The following is a 17,119-nucleotide window of genomic DNA, read 5'->3' as shown; positions in this document are numbered from 1 at the left end:
TATTTATTAATTTTGATTTGTTGGGGGGCTGCGTGGTGCACAGCAAGAAGTTCCTGAGTTCAGCTCCCTGCTGTGTGAAGATTTCATGTTCTTTCAGAATAGAATAGAATAGAATAGAATAGAATAGCGTTAGTGTTGTCTTCTAATTAATCCCTTATTTGTCTCTGTGTCACTTTGTTGCAGTGTAACAGCAACAAAGTGACAGTCAAATAAGCACCTAGATTAAAAGCAGTAATCAGTATCATTAGCAGCATCAGAACTAATAATTTTATAAAAGCTCAACAGGCAATTTAGCAAGTCTCCCTCTACTCTGGGAAGAACCTTCATAAAAAGAAGAAGAAGAAGATGAAGGACATAATAGACATCTTTGAGAATCCTTTTCACAAGACTAATTCAATAAGCCTTCACTCAGAAGTGTCTCAAAAAAGTGACTCCTGTGGGTTTCTCTCTTTATCACTTATTGATTACTGATGAGAGGCGCCATCCGCCAGGTATGGATGCATAGACTTGTTGGCAGATTAACTAAAGCTGTAGACGCTGTTCTGTGCTCGCTTTTAATTTGAGCCGTTCCAGTTCATCGGTCTGCGTCTCGCTGTTGGCATGAAGAGAGACTCATTTCAGTGATTTATCTTTAAAAGTGAAGATCGATATCCACATGTCTGGAAATTCAGCATTTTAGACCCTGGTGTGATTCCCATTAATCAATCCTAATTCCTTGGATTTCCGCCAAGAGAATATTTTAATTATAAAATGAGGAGAAATATTGGCATGCTGAGTTAAATTAATTAAAATAATTACTCATGATCCGGAAAACAACCCTCATGATGAGCTTCGTCCTAAAGAGCCCTCTGGAAAAAAAAAAAAGTTCTGCCTCCGTTATATGAGAAATATTTATACAAGTTTGATTTTAAACTTTGGAGACATTTATACTGAAAAAATGCTTCTGTGTGGAGCTTTTCCTAGGAAGTTTGACGTAGGTATATCAAAACATTCAGGTAAAGATATACAGTACATAGCTGTCAGATGATACTGACTATTCTTACCAAGCTTCTTTCTTTGTTACTTGAATAGTAGAAGGGGGACTTATTAAAACACATCAGTTTTAATAATTTTATAAGTTCTTCAAGTGCTGAGTTTTTCTTAGATGTTGGACAAAACTTTTGACTTGTCAATCACAAAATCTTGCAAGGTGCATCTGGCTGTGGCCGGTTTATAATACTTTTTCTCATTTTTATTTACTTGTGTCACTCTTTAATACACATGACCTAATTTTCTTGAATGTGTGGATTATTTAACTTGGTATGAGAATCTGAATATCAACGGAAATACGATTACCAAGAAAAAGATGAAAGCTGACGCATTTAGTACTGATGTATGTTTTTAAAGTTTATATAGTAAACATGATGACATAATTGTTTTAAATGCGTAATTGTGACTTCCTTTTACATCGTAAATAAGCTACAGGGAAATGTCATTAAATTCTCCAAAGCTAGTTACTCAAAAAAAGAAAAAAAAAAAGTCAGAAAGCCAAGTTCGATTTTATTATTTTAATCCATTGAATTCAACACAGAGAAGGTCATATGCTGACAGGACTGATGGTTCCCTCCAAACTCTGGTACATCCAAGAAAAAAACAAAACAAAACAAAAAAAACGAGCAAACATGAGCAAGTCGGTGGAAGAGGGCAAACAACAGTGCTCAACATTACAACCCAACAACCCTTTCCAAGAAACTTCCCCAAATGTAAATCACTTCACAGTATAGCGTCGCATACGAAAACCTACACCTGACAAGGCAATGAAGAGAAATAATCCAACGTTCTGCCGTACGTGGGTGCGTCTGCGACCGAGTACAGTTATTAGCTTAAGTGAGTCTGGTGTTAATGAAGTTGTGTAAATAGGAAGGTAAAGGGACAATATACAGTATCTTAAAACTTCTTTCACAGCACTAACACCGAGAACAGAGGACACATCATCAGCACACTGTGAGGGACTTCGTATACACACACAGAAGAGTTTTCATCAGGTCTCCGAAAAAAATAAAAAGCAAAAATCACCTTTTCACTTCTTTAAAGAGCCTTCATAGATACAGTGTGCTATCAATATCTTATAGAATAGGCAGGCAACGTGTATCCTTAAAACGTACAAATACATCCAATACAAAGTTGCAATCTCACATACACATTTACTATTTTTGGATTGTTGCAGGTGCAAATACATAAAAGAAATTGGGCGAATGATTGGCTCTACCCTGGCTACTATAAATACAGAGCTAACAGGATTGCTGCACAGAATGTGGACATCATCTGCTGGCAAACAGCAAAAAGGTCAGAAAGCACCAGGTGCAGAGAGGTCGTCAGCACAAGCCTCCAATCAAGCTTTCCCTTACGGTTCATCCGTTTCCTGAACGACAGACGTCTGATGATGACCGGAGGCTTGTTGCCCTGACGACCCTCCAGGGAGAAAATAAAATATTGGAGGGAGAAAAAAATAAAAAGTTTCACATTTCTCAATTTCTCACAGAAGACGTCCCGGGTCGACCTCGTCGACTCCAAGTTTCACAGCGATGTTGAGCGAGCGGATTGACCCCAAAATACCTTTTTCCTTTTCCCTTTTTTTCCAGTGCATTTAACATTTTACGACATGTACCATCCATTAAAAAAAAAAAAAAGAAATAAAAGGAAGAAGAGAGTGCAACTGTAGCAAAACAGAAGAACACAACACCAAAAAACAAACATCAAATACTGCAAGCTTAAGAAAAACTAAATCCACCACTGCTAGAAACTTAAAGACGACCAAACGCTGTCGATAAATCTTCCTGTCAGAGTCAGCAGTGGGCCGGTTACCGGCTAAAACATTGGGTCATATTTGTTGCTGCCTACTGCTGGTCAGCTGGTTGGAAAAAACAAACAAAATAAAAAAACCTCCTACGATTTTCCTTCGCTTACAAGAAAAACAAAATTTGCCGTTTGCAAATATTTAAGCTTGTGAAGAAACATGATCAGTCGACGCTAAAGCAGTGTCATCCATCACTTTCATTAACCCAACAGCGTTTTAAAACTGCAGCGGATCTGAGTAGCATGTCAGTGAAGCAGCCCACTGCAGGTCAGCTGTCGGAGCAGACAACCCCACTAAGTAGAATCACACCTAATTTTAGGTTGTTCAGTCAGTGTTAATCTAAAAAGACCAGAATGACAAAAGGTAGTTTTTTCTGTCATTCTTTTCCTTTAATCTTTAAAAACTAAATAGTTCTTTAAATGTGTGAGACTTTTGTCTTTTAACTATAACATTTGGGGTTTAATGTAATGTTCTGAAGGAGAAATTTATTCTTTTATTTTAATCCGAAAAGGCAACGGCAACCTGGTGTTGTTCCTGTCTAAATAAGTATGCATTAATCGGGGTGTAATCATAATTAGAAAGTGCGATTCAAAGCTAATGTTAAACAAGACTTAACTTTCATTATTTTTGTTTAAATAGATATATTAAAAAGAAAAACCTATGACACAGATAGATTGTAATTTTTTTCCTTCACATAATCCAGATCTATTGTTAAATTTCAATTTTAATTAAAAATAAAAACAAAATAAACTGATTTCCACGACTTCATAATATTGCTGTACATTTTGCATTTCATTTATACTTTTATGTGTACCAAATTATTTTGGCGAATATTTTGGCAAATGTCAAAGAAATCAGAGAAGCATTTCACTTTTCGGACCGCAGGCGGTCCTGTACTGTTTAGCCAAAAGTGGTTCTTTGACACAACCATCAAAACTATCTGCTATAAAAACACAAAACTGAACATTTGCTTCGGTTAGAACGTCATGAAACTGCCTCCTAATCAGCGTTCTGATCTATTCTTGGAACAGCTTTTAACACGGAGCAAAGATTGAAAAACAATGTAAACAAATTACTTCCTCAATGAGCAAATGAACATAAAGAAAGCTTTCCCTAAATTCGCTCTGTCCTACCTCGATGCAGGAATGTGGCAGGAGATGTTAAACTACGTGAAACAGTGCCTGTTTTTTCTTGAATGAGGTGACATGGTGGAAATGTTAGAGTAAAAATGGATAGAAAGGGTGCAGGGGAGCCAGAAGTGAAGAGAGATCTGATGAGATGCGGTTACTCGTGGCATCTGGTCCCGTGATCCTCCTGCGGCTTAATTGAGGAGCCTAGCCGAGGCTGGTGATGTTTGCTTTTCCACCAGGGGGCGCCACAATGCGTTGAGTGGTGCGACGTGGAACGTTGTCATCTATCTGGGCGCCTTAAAGGTAAATCGAACAGGAAGTTGACTGGAAGGTTTCAGATTAACTTGCATGAGATTCAAAGAGGAGCTGCATTCATGCGTCGACTCACCGGACAGGCTGAAGCCAGACTGGTGGAGGTTGCGCACTGGCTGATGAGTGAACTGCTGTTGCTGCTGTTGCTGCTGCTGCTGCTTGGCGGGGGACGTCTTCATCGAAGAAAACGTGGACATCACCTTCGGAGTGACGGTCACCTCACACACTGGCCCGTCGTACTGGCCCCTGGGGACTCCTCGCAGCTCTGTGAGCTAAACGAGATGGGGAACTTCGTCAGAGAAAACGGTCTACAGCCAACACTAAATAATGCATTTGAAATGTTCTTTATCCCAGGGACTAATTATGTCACAAACAACTAAAAACAAGAACTGGGTGAACATGCTGGAATGTACTGAATCAGCATCATGCTGAGGGTCCATTTCCCCAGCACTGCACAAATACTGAATGATAAACAAGGACTACTGACAAAGTGTTTAACTTCAGATCAAATCAACAGCCAGATGATTGAAACTTTAAAAAAAAAAAAAGAAAAACTTAAATAAGGCCGAAATGATTAATCGATTATTGAAATAATGCACAGACTAAAAAAATACAACTTTCTGAAAGAAAAACACAATTAGAGCAGCAACAATGCAAAAACAGTACAATAAACACATATGTATTGCTTATAAGATGAAAAACTTTATACATTTCTATAAATATGCATCCTTTGCAAAAATAATTAAGCATATGCTGAAGGAATGCCATTATTGCATTTTAGGCCATAAAATGTTTATTTTCTCATTTAAAAAAGGGAATTAAATTGTTGCATTTTAATCCCTTTTAATTTTTTTTAATTGCTGCAAAATGTATGCATTTTGCATACAACTCTATTACCAGTGTTTAAAATGGAAGAAAAAAAAATCTACGGAATGTGTAACATTTTTTGTTAGATTAATCAATTAATGAACAGAATAATCAATTACTAAAATAATCGCAAGCTGCAGCCGTGAACTTAAAACACGATGTTTTTAGGCCATTGATCCACAGCATACATCAGAACCAGCCTCGCTTTGACAAGCTCTACCAATTCTGATAGAGTAGAAAAACGTCCATCAAGATTTAAGCCAAAAACGTGTTGACTGCTACATAATCCATGTGGTTTCTGTGCAACTTGCTAAGGTATCAGTCAAAAGCCTCAAATTAAAATAACATTCAGAATGTTTGTGAAAACTTTCTCTACAGCATGAGCAGAGTGATTGTACAGAGGAGCTTGTGTGTTTAAATAAAAACCCACCCTGCTGCGGGCCTTTATCCTCTTGTACACGTGGTCCGAGAAAGGTTTGCGGCTGATGTAGCGCCCGCAGCCCTCTGTGGTGTGGAGAGTGCCCTCCTCCAACACAATCTTACCCTGGCTGATGACCACCAGAGGACCCCCACGCACTTCTGTCCCTTCAAAGATGTTGTACTCTACAGCCTGTGACATGAAGAGGCTTGATTAGCAACTAGCTGCCTTACAAGGCAATGCAACAGGTGGGAAACAAAGAAAGGGCGGGAGGAAGAAAAAAAAAAGGACAGGCTAGTTAAGAGTCGGACCAGGTTGTGGCTCTTGGCCGAGATGATCTTTGTCAGATCTGGGTCCCACAGCACGAGGTCAGCATCCGAACCCACGGCGATGCGACCTTTGCGGGGGTACAGGTTGAAGATCTTGGCTGCGTTTGTGCTGGTTACCGCCACAAACTGGTTCTCATCCATCTTTCCAGTCACCTGTTAAAGGCAGGGCGAGTAAAGCAAACACGATGACAGCAGATGTTTTAAAGGGCTGATTTTCTAGTCTTATAAAATAAGATCCCCCTTACCACACATTTGTCCCAGACAAGAGACATCCTCTCCTCGGTGCCGTTGGTGCCTTCTGGAATCATGGTGAAGTTATCTTTGCCTACTGCACGCTGGGATGTATGGAAAGTGCAGTGAGCACTACCAGTGACCTGCAGGTCCCCACTGGAAATGTAAAAATGAAATGAAATCAAAAAACAATCTATTTGCCTCACTGACAGACCCGCTCTAATTATCAATGAATTACAAGTCCACAAAGGGTGCATCATTAACAATTTGGATAAATAAGAGCTTGTGAGTGAAAGCGAGGTGGAGTTCTGCACGTCGTGCCGCTGAGCTCCAGCTTTTATTTTAGCTCCTGGCTCTTCGTGCCTACCATGACAGCAGAGAGTTGAGGTAGTCGGGGGTGGTGGGATCGGGGCTGAGCGGCGGCGAGGTGACAAAGGCTGCTGCCTTGGCCCAGTTCTTACTCCAGTAATGGGTGCCATCTGTGCCCAAGCTGGCAGAGATGGGCTCTCCGTAAACCACAGCACCTGCAGGAGCAGACAGATTAACGTCAGTGCACAGAAAAAAAAAAAGGATCAAAATAAAGAGAGAAAGTTTCTCCTCTCCTCTGTTTTTTTTTTTTTACCCTTTTTCCGAGCGAGAGCAATAACATCGGCCGCGCTCTTGCTCATCACCTTGGTGATGTACAGGGGGCAGTTGGTCTGATTGGCTATGGTGACCGAGCGGTTAACGGCCTCGGCCTCCACCTGTGGGTAATGACAGGCGCACGCAGGGGTCACACACATGGGTCTTGTGTTCTGAATTTAGAGCGTTTGCTGCTTTTATCCTGCAGCAATACGGTGAGGAGCCTTACCTCCTCTGGACGGCTAAGTACGTGGCCTTCAGGACCGGCGATGCCCAGCTCTAATATGCGTTTCTGCTCCTGAAACAGCCAAGCGAGGCAGTTAGAAAAAGAAACGAGACATATAAAGAAGACTTTATATGTCTTACCTTTTTAGATTTTGGCAAAAATGTCAATATATGTTTTTCACCTTGCTTTACAAATAAAAAAAAATAATCGCAAAAGGATCCATTTGTATTCAATAAATCCTTTGTAGAGCCACTTTTTACTGCAAGGTAAGACTTTAGAGAAGCGTTGTACATGTAGAGTGTGACATTTTTGGCCATGTTAGTGTGAAAACAGCTCGAGCTCAGTTGGGCCGAATCTGAAGATTCACTTTCAAGTCACAGATTCTTTAATGGATTTTTGTCATTCCAACTATTTTTGCAGCTTTTTACAAGATTTCTCCCAGGATTGACCTTCATCCATTTTCCTATCTGATTTGACCTGCTTGCCTTTCCAACATCATGAGACTTTCAATACCAAGGGTCACTGTGGAGATGTTCGTATTCAGAGAACAGCTGGGATTAAATGACATTTAGGTGACCTGTGCTTAGTAGTTAGGTGAATGCTTGAGCTGGTTGCACTAGATTTTATTTAGGGGTATTAAAGCAAAGGAGGCTGAATACAACTCTTTGCAACTAGAGGTGCACCGATGCAGTTTTAAAGTCTAACTGGCTGATTACTATTTTGGCTGACAGATATTATTTTATAACTGGAACTGTTGCCAAAATCTCCAAAAATACAGAAAAAAGTCTCTAGATTTGTCTCTAGTTGTTTTTGTTTTTTTTTTAAAAAAAAAGAAAGATGCAAGAGACGTCTGAAAAGTTGCTAAGTTGGAAGCAGCGAGGTGACTATTGTTCACCCAAACATGCAGACATGACCTGATGGGCGGGTCTGTCAGAGAGCCCTCTATTACTGCAGAGAAAACTGTGATAGTGGCTGATTTTCAGACCTTTGTTGAGGAAGATATGATTAGTTTAACAGGTAAGCATTGGTTGATTACTCAGAATTAAAGAAATTGGTGCAGATCGAATGATTCACCCCTATATGCAACACTTCTCAGATTAATATTTGTAAAATGTTGCTGCTCTTTTCCTTTTACATAAAATCCTAATAAGATATATTAAAGTTTGTGGTTGCAAGAAAGCAAAATGAAGGACACTGTAGTGGTCTTACCTCTGCAACAATGTCTCCGTTCTCGGCATGAACCTGAGCGATGGCTCCCAGGTCTCTGACGACACTGAACACCTCATAGATCTGCAAGAACGAGATGCGCATCAGTTAACCGAGAGGCGTCACCTACACCCAAACCAACAGGCAACCTTTGAAGTGAAATGCTGCTACAGAAAGGTCAGCAGAGATCCCTCTGAGGTGGGCCACAACCAAAGCATACCTGAGAGTCAGAAAGCTGGAAAACATCCTTATAAGCCAAATAGACCAGGAAAGAGTTGACACCTGAAGATAGAAAGCTTTATGAGAGAAAACGGCCAAAAGGCGAAAAAGAGGGCAAAGGAGGGAAAACTGAGAGCAAACTGGGAAAAAAACTAAGATGAAACAAAAGAAACAAGCAACATTCAGTTAAGGGTGATCATTTAAAGGGTTGACCACAGTCAGAGGAGCAGCATATGTTTGAGAGAAAGCAATCAGCGTGTCCTACATACCGTGATCCTTCACTAGCGTCTCCATCTCCTCCTGGGTGCTGTTATTCCACTCAGCGATGTCCACGTGCAGAGAGTAGTCACAGCAGGACTTGCTGTCAGCCCACTCTCTCCACTGTTTGAAAGCAGTGACCAGGCTGACACCGGGCTCCGGTACCACATGGTCGACTAATGAGGGCCGCAAGGAAAAGAAAACAACAGAAAAACATGTTAGTATTTTGCTTGTGGAACAACAACAAGCATCCAAAGGAAATCATACGCTCGGCAGCATGGACGTAACTGATCATGGTTGTGCCGCCAGCCAGCGCCGCCCGGGTGCCCTGGTAGAAGTCGTCCGCCGCCACCATGCCTCGGTCGGGCATCTGGAAGCGCGTGTGCACATCAATGCCCCCCGGCATCACCATTCTGCCGTGGGCTTCTATGATCTTGACTCCGCCCGGGACAATGAGGTTGTCTCCAAGTTGCCTGAAGGAAACCACAATACAAATGAACAGTGGGAACTTGAATCCCTGTAGCAAGTTTTGTGACATGTGTTAATGGTAACCCCAAAGCACAACTTACTTAATGACTCCATCTTCCATGTAGATATCAGCCAAGAAGGACTGATCATCGTTCACTATCTTTGCTCCCTTGATGAGGAGACGGTCACTCTGAAACAAGATTTGTCTGTAAATCAAACATATTCTCCTTTTTTATGATCCAAGAAGCCAAAATGTCTAATAGTGTATTTCACTTTGAACCTGGTAAACCAGTGAATAAATACATATTTAAGCACTTTAAGGTTCTTGCATACTTAAAAATAAAATTCAAGCATTTTCAAGGACTTCAAGCACTCATAAGAATTTCCTTTTTCAACCAAGCAGTTTTCCTTCCACTAAACTTTCTGTCAAGATCCTTTGATAAGCAGTATAAACACTCCTAGCTTCTTCAGTGATGGTCTTCTCTTGCTTAACCTCCTTTTAGAGCTGGACAATAAATCAATAACAATATATATTGCGATAGAAACGTAAGTCATAGCTGCTTAATGTTAAAGATAAAAAAACAATGAGGAGTAAAAACTGTGGATAAAAAGAGAAAGGTCACACCAGCCGTTTAGAAGCAGCTCAGATATTTAGAACAAAAACAAATCAATCGACATTGACAAGTTTAGATAGACTGATATGAAATACTTATATCATGACAGGTTTTTCAGCCCGACCTCGTTGTACAGCGAACATCCATGATCGTGTTGGAAAACTGTCAAGTCAGTAAACTACAATTTATCCTTTAGACCATTAATTCTGAAAACAAACTATTCAAGATTACTTTGCAGGACATATCAGTCCTACCTCATTATACAAAGGAGGAGAAATCTTTGATCAAAACCATGAGGTAAGAGCAGAGTCTCCTATGCCACAATTGGCTCCAACCGAATGAGATGAAAGAAAAACGCAGCACGCTGTCCTACTTCCTCTTCAGGCTTTCTGGGCCCTGTGAGGGAGGCATTTAAACCTAATGAAGGCGGTATATGTATTCTCCAGGGCTCACAGCAGGAAATGTTTGGTTTTTCAAGGCTGTAGCCATGAGGAACTCGAACACATTAGGTACAGAAACCACAGATGTGTTGTCGGGATTTGGGTTATACAGCTTTAACGTTTTGGACTAAGTGGTCAGCATTAGGAACACAAAGTTTCACATTTAAAACTATTTTTAATTAAAGATGGTGCATTCAAAGTCTCCGTAGATTTACAGCTATAAACTGAGCAGTTTTACTATGACATTAGCCTACCAAGTAAAATGTTGAGCAGCCTGTGATTTAAATTTGAGCAAAAACTGCTAAGTTTACAACCTTACTTTAAACCAGAGTTTATCAAGTTGAGATGGTTAAGGAAACCCAATATGACAGGAAAAAAAAAAGATGATTACAAATGAATGACTTAAAATGCAGGGAGCCTCATTACTACCTGATGCATATGGTGTCATTATTAGCACATCGAATTAGAAAACTGCACCAATCAATCTACCAGAGATCAGAAATGGATAATTACCTCTTAATTGGCAGGTTAAATACCAAAAACAAAAATCTGCTTTCCTCCCCAGTGCACTGAATGCATCAAAACTAATAATTTTCACAATTTCTGACCTGTACATCCAACAACCAGCACTTTGTGCGTTTTTTTTTTTTTTTAAGAAAAAAAGACAAAACTTAGGGACAAAACTTACGATGCACAATTAGGGGAAAATGTGTAAATTATTTTTTTTGTTTTTTTTTTGTTTCAAAACTGTATCTGTGGAAGAATCTTTTTACGTGCCATTAGAAAAAAAATATGATTTTGCAGAAAATTGAGTATTGTCTTTAATTTTAACAACAACAAAAAAAGTTGCTATGAAAGATAAAGACTGTTACAGTCTAAACTTGGTGTTTCGTTCTTCACTCTGTCCTGACACCAGTCCCTGAAGGCCTCTAACACAGAGTTGTAGTCTCCATACTGAGTCTGGTATTTTCCTGCTGTTTGCTTACAGCCCTCAGCTGTCCTGAAGATGTCCTCAAACGATGTCAATGAGCTGAGCAAATTAAAGCTACTATCCAGTGCTGCTGAAAAACACAGCTGGGTAACAAACTATAAACTGCCACAGCGAGTTTTCACAAAATATTAAGATTTGAAAATGTAAATAAGACTGGTAGCTGCTGCGTATGCGTTTAGGTTGATGACATCACAAGAGGCACCAGAATAATAGATGATCAATTACCGTTAGTAAACACTATGGCAGACGAGCAACCTTTAAAATAATTAAATCGACCCTGAGGCATTCATGTGGCATTTAAGCAGGGTGATCAACCATCAGTGATGGTCTCCAATAGCTACCAACCCATGATCAATACTGCTGTGGGTTGCGAAGCTAAAGCAAACGCTTCTGATCGTCTGCAGAACTTGAACTGGTACAAATGTGCATACACTTTGCAAAATGAGTAGATTTTACAAGTGTTCTGTTTGTGTTGCCTTACATTCATGATTTGACAGTTCAGTGACGATGCAAGCATTTTGAACACATAATACTTTAGCTTACATTGAGAACTTACATGTTTTAAAAATAATTTCAATTGAACAGGCCATGTAGTTTTTTTTGTTTTTTTGTTTTTTTTAACTGTAACAACTTAGTTCAAAACAGTCAATGAAAATGAAAACTGACCTGGTGTACTTCACAAACTGATTAAAGTCAAAACCTTTAAAAGAAGGAATCCAAATAAGTCTTGCAAGTATAATAATAAAAAAAAAACATGAAGGAAAACATTGCCACATTCAGTAGACTTCTGATCTGCTGTCTCCTGCTGTTTGAGATGACACCAGAGGCAGGTTCTGCATCTGAAGTTTGACTTATTTTTGCAGAAAAGTCTGGCCAGTAGTTCTAAAGTCCACAGCTCTGACTGTGACAGCTACATAATGAAGACATGGCTTCTGCAGAGATGCTTTCTGCTGACCTACTTTACCAGGGGGGTTAGTTCTCTTACAATTAAATACAGTGGAACCCCATTCACCTGATGTTATGGATGAAGATTTTTTTTAAATCTTACATAAAGAAGGCTAAATGTTGACAGTTTAACATAAATAGAAAGAAGACGAAGAATGACAGATGAAATGATGGCTATGAAGGAATCTGTTTTTTTAACCTGGTAACTACACCAGAGGTTGAGGAGGCTGGGAACAAGGGACACCTTCACTTACACACACAGGTGCATTTATGATAGAAGGTAGCTTCAAGTGACAAATCCAGTGAATTATTCTTATTGTTCATCCCTGACCTGGAGCTGATGAGGAGCTGTAGCACAGCTGCTGCTGACAGCGTCAATGTAAATGAATGGTCGCAGCAGCTAACAGCTAGCTTCCAGCTGATTCTTATCCACGCCGCACTTAAAAGAGACAGATGAATAAAACAGACACGTATCACTCACTGTAATTTTGGGGATGTTCTTCTTTCCTTGGTAGCCGGACATGTTGAAATTCCCCCCAACACCGCTGCCCCCCTGGTTTTAGTTGAGGCTAACGCTAGCTGCCTATAAAAAAAAAGGATGAATGGATGCTCTGCCTCCCGGCCAGTCGACGCCCCGGCTCAACAATGTCTGTCCCGGACTATTTATAACGATAGCCAGCTAAATGTGCGTTGGGTAGTCAGGATAAAGCTGCAAATTGAGATTTGCTTTTGCCTAACAGTGGAGAATCTCTATATTTACGGCTAGACCAGGTCTCTGCAGACCATAAAGCCACCAAGAAGACAAGGGCCACAAAGAGGGACGGAGCATGCGCACTCCCCCGCCCTGAACATCTTACTGGTCCACGATCCGGATCCATGTTGCCGTCCCTATGACAACATTTAGGTTGAAATACAAATGTTATTAATCCTACTAAAACAATCTGACAGTGATTCATTTATCCAAAATAACGTTTGAGCTAAACTAGCCCTTTTAATGGGTGTCATGTACAAACATAATTACTTTTAAATGGGGTAAAAATAAACTAATTGACAAGTAGGTAATATAGGACAAAACCAGTTATCAACATCTAACAGCAAAGATTAATTATGTAAATTATGTAAATGTCATGATTTACATTTCTGAAATGGTTTTCCCAAGTCAAGTGTGTTCCCAAGTGTGTTTCCCAAGTCAGTATTTTAACTAATTTAGTCTTAGTGATTGGATTGAATTAAATTTGTAAATCTTCATAGTATTGGAAACGTTTTAATTTTGTTTTTCTTTTATATGTAATTTATCTGTTTTTATATGGATTAAAAGGAAATTGGATTATTTTATCCGTCAGACAGGAGTAGAAAAATAGGTAAATATGACAAGCAATGTAAACTACTAAAATGTGACAAAGTAAATTTTAAGTAATTCTGGCCAAAAGCATAGGTCTGCATCACTATACTCTTCTCTTGTTGTCTCCCTTTGTCTTGCTACAATGGCTAACAAACAAAAAGAGAAGCATAAGAAAAGATTGCAGTTGTGTTTCTGGCATTATCTCTATCAGCAGCCTGGTGCAACTCTTGCTTTGCACCAAGAAGTTTCTGGGTCCAATCTGCAGTCTTTCTGCATAGAGTTTGCATGTTCTTGCATATCTGGTTGTCCTCCAGTCAATCATGTTTTCTTACCCAGTCCAAAAACCATGCGTGTTAATGTAAATGGTCTCTTTAAATTGCTGAAATGTCTAAATGTGTGCATTGTTTTCCGTCTTGCTTCTCTCAGTGCTGTTCACTTAAGTAAGCTAGGTTTCAAGCTAAATTTACTTCCTGTGCAACGTTTCTTCCAAGATGCCACACTCTCAAGTAATTTTTTTTATCTTAATCACTATTTTTTCTTTAAAGTTTTGCTTTTGCAATCTCTAGTTCTAACCATGACAGCATGCTGTGCAGTTTGTGCTCTTAGAAAAAAAAGTAAACAAAACAATGACAAAATGAATCATGTTAGGTTGTCATTGCAATAATAAAAATTTATATAGAACTTAGCTGTTTTATTGCTTATATATCATGCAGCCCAAGTTCACACAGGCTAAGGGTGGTAACCATATTGCATTTTGAGATTCAGGGTTATTGAGAAACCTCCGGCTTTCCCATTTGTAATATGAAGTTATGATTACTGTATGAATCACATTTAAATTCCAAAATGCTCTTCACTCCACACAGATATACTGTACATAGATCTGTAGTTTATGAGCTGGCCACCTAAATCACGCATTACAGCTTAGAACTGAAACCAAAACGGACAATTTTGTAAATTGTAGTTTATATTTTAATATGGTTATTATCCATCAACAGAGGAGCCATGCAATGAGCATTAACATACAGAAATGCATACTTTATCTGTAATAAACGATTTCTATATCATCATACTCGATGGTCCACAGACACTGTACATAATATAGCATATATTAGGTGAAATTATTGTACAGTGAAACCAAGATTAAAGTCAGATAACACTTCAGAAAATATCTTCCTCTGTGGTGGTGATTTGTGCAGCTAAAGCCCTAGCAACCCTAGCAACTGAGCAAAAACACAATACTCACACTGCCACAATGCATAAGAAACACTGAAATAATGCATTAATAATCAATGTATAAACAAGTTATACAATGTTGAGAGGTGTACATAGCACAGGGAAGGTCACAGCTTAAATTAATATTCACATGTACATAATTAAATATCTAAACATATTAGAAAACAAAACAAATCAGAAAGCATAAGATAGGCCACCAATGTGCAGTGGTGAAAGGTAAATGTTTTGGCACTTTGCTACTGCTCCTATATGTAAAAAAAAAGGGATATGTTAGAAAAAAAATACATAAAAGAAGTAGCTTTTGGCCTGGTATATTATCTTCCAATCTAGATGCCACTATAATAAAACATTCCAACTCTTCATAGTAACATTTTTGGGACAAGATAGTAGGATAATGTTTAGGCTTGGCAACTCAACAAAGTTTATATAGAAACCCTCTGGGGATCAACGTGTTAAGAATACCATCCTCAAAATTGTGCGAAATTAAAAAAAAAAGAAAAAAAAAAAAAAAAGCAGTGCTTCAGCATTCAGCTCTGAACAGCAGTTCACTGCACCTTGACAGTAAGGCCCTGTTCACAGTAGACAAAGACAATGTTAAATATCAACCAGAACATTCATCAGAAACCTCCCAATTCTGCAGATTGTAAAGAGGAATCCTAGATCATCTGAAGCACATGGCAAAAGTACCGGATAACAACCCAGCAGGAAAACCTATGTCCTAACAGTAGGAGCACATTAAAATGCGGTTTTCCATCTTTGCCGCAATCCAGCGGCATACAAATGATCCTAAAACGCCTGGAGATTGCAGGGTGGCCTTAATCTGGTGTGAAGTGGGCCTTAAAGTCACAAACTTTCAAGCTATCAAAGTCTCTCCTGTTCCCCAAAGTCAATTAGTTCATAAAGCAGTTATGGCGTAAATAACATATGTCTTCCTTTCTGCTTTTTAGAACACCTAAAAGAAAACTTGTAGCCCTGCAGAAATACCAGAATTGATATGTTCAATATCAAGACACAAAAGGAAACTTCAACTGGATGCCACCTGACATAAGGTCCGTGGCAAGTTAGATTTTGAGTTAGATTCAAGTCGGTGACTCGCGTATACGATAAAGCCCCACCCCGTGTCAAAATCTGGTGGAGTGCAACCACATAATTAATCAGCATGACTACATCTACAGTGTGACACCAGTTAATGCAGATTGGAAGAGAAAGACGTGGGCGTAGGACAGATGCACACAGTGAGAGCTTGACTTCAGGAGGCGTTTGGGAGGCTTGGAGACAGGAGAACACCCAGGCACTGCTTCATCTTCTGCTCAGTAGGAGCTGGTGGCGGCTGTGGCAATTCTTTTCCCAATGTACACCCTAAAATAAAATCATCAAACATGTGAAATAGAACGACTTTTTATTATTATTAAAAATGAGAAAACATAGGACAAATAATTAAAACACAGATAAGTAACTTTATTCATACAAGGCGCCTTCCATATCTGACTTAAACGTTATTTTAAGTCATTTCTCTTCTCTAGTCCCTCTTTGTGAAGATAGACATATAATTTGCATTGTTGTCCTGTTAGTAATTCCTACATCCATGCATAAAAATATGATGTTTGAGAAAATATTAGCTATGAACTAAACAAGAAAAGCAAGCACAGAAAAAAAAACCCAAAATATTTTAAAACTACTAACAGATGACCCATCTTACCCAAGGCCAAGAGCCAGCATGTGTGAGATGAGCAGGGAAGGAATGAAAACTTTTAGGAATTCAGCAGAGAAGATGCCACCTTTCTTCATGACGCCGCTCTTCCGCATACTCAGAGACACTGAACGTCGGGGATGTCTGAAGTGGAACTCCCTGAGAAGAACAACCAGTTAACATTGTTTCTGAGACCACTGAGGGAGAATATCCCGATGGGCAGCTGATTCTGAGCTTGCCAGCGTACTAACTTTGGGGGGATGTTTTCAGGCCTACTGGACCAATTGGCCACCCAATCAACTTCTTTGTTCATCAAGATGTCATCCTCTCTGTCCATGTCTGCAGTATCGTCCTCTGACTGGAAATGTAAAGGCAAAAAGATGTGGAAAGAAATCCTGCCCCAAAAGACTTTAGTAGAGTCTATGTTCAATATGTCGTTTTAAAAGTTTTTCTTGCATTTGTATTCTTCTATCCTGAGTCAGTACTTTGCAGAACCACCTCACCTTTTGCTAGAATTACAGCTGCAAATCTTTTGAACTACATAAGTAGCTTCTACTTGACATAAAGCAAACTTTCCATCTACCCATTATCTATACCTGGATTTATACTGAGACTAAATTACACATATGTTGATGGTATTTCATAATTAGGGATTTCTGGGTGAAATTGCTTGCACTGGATTTTATTTTGGGCCATCAGAGATAGTTCTGGGAAAAAATTAACAACCATGTATTCTACCTTTA

The 17,119-nt window shown here is 39.3% G+C and overlaps 2 protein-coding genes across 2 annotated transcripts in view; both read right to left on the bottom strand.

The window, feature by feature from the left end:
* Positions 1-1,532: 1,532 nt before the first annotated feature.
* Positions 1,533-12,939, bottom strand: dpysl2a (dihydropyrimidinase like 2a). The gene is made up of 14 exons (XM_007564284.2): positions 12,593-12,939; positions 9,223-9,311; positions 8,942-9,126; positions 8,665-8,829; positions 8,397-8,458; positions 8,180-8,260; positions 6,974-7,042; positions 6,746-6,866; positions 6,491-6,647; positions 6,138-6,279; positions 5,875-6,045; positions 5,576-5,755; positions 4,355-4,550; positions 1,533-4,262 (listed from the first exon to the last, which is right to left on the bottom strand). The coding sequence occupies exons 1-14, from the start codon at positions 12,632-12,634 to the stop codon at positions 4,171-4,173; spliced, it is 1,752 nt and encodes a 583-aa protein (XP_007564346.1). The 5' UTR covers positions 12,635-12,939; the 3' UTR covers positions 1,533-4,170.
* Positions 12,940-14,399: 1,460 nt separating this feature from the next.
* bnip3la (BCL2 interacting protein 3 like a) overlaps positions 14,400-17,119 on the bottom strand; it is a 7,044-nt gene continuing 4,324 nt past the window's right edge. Inside the window, exons 4-6 of the mRNA XM_007564277.2 lie at positions 16,628-16,734; positions 16,386-16,535; positions 14,400-16,045 (exon numbers count right to left, since the gene is read on the bottom strand). Coding sequence (XP_007564339.1) covers positions 15,997-16,045; positions 16,386-16,535; positions 16,628-16,734 — 306 coding nt within the window. The 3' untranslated portion in view covers positions 14,400-15,996. The remainder of the gene's footprint in view (positions 16,046-16,385; positions 16,536-16,627; positions 16,735-17,119) is intronic.

Source organism: Poecilia formosa, unplaced genomic scaffold, assembly GCF_000485575.1.
Source record: "Poecilia formosa unplaced genomic scaffold, Poecilia_formosa-5.1.2 Scaffold5, whole genome shotgun sequence".
Taxonomy (NCBI): Eukaryota; Metazoa; Chordata; class Actinopteri; order Cyprinodontiformes; family Poeciliidae; genus Poecilia; species Poecilia formosa.
Note: the sequence above shows the minus strand (reverse complement) of the source record. Positions and strands in the feature narration are given on the sequence as shown.

Bases quoted from the DNA above. Each gene is read 5' to 3' on its own strand.
- dpysl2a (XM_007564284.2), bottom strand. From the start codon at position 12,634: ATGTCCGGCTACCAAGGAAAGAAGAACATCCCCAAAATTACA. The intron at 8,830-8,941 runs GTTACGTCCATG...GGCCCTCATTAG, and splicing joins TGGCGGCACAACCATGATCA to TCGACCATGTGGTACCGGAG. The intron at 6,648-6,745 runs GTAAAAAAAAAA...CTGCTCCTGCAG, and splicing joins TGCTCTCGCTCGGAAAAAGG to GTGCTGTGGTTTACGGAGAG.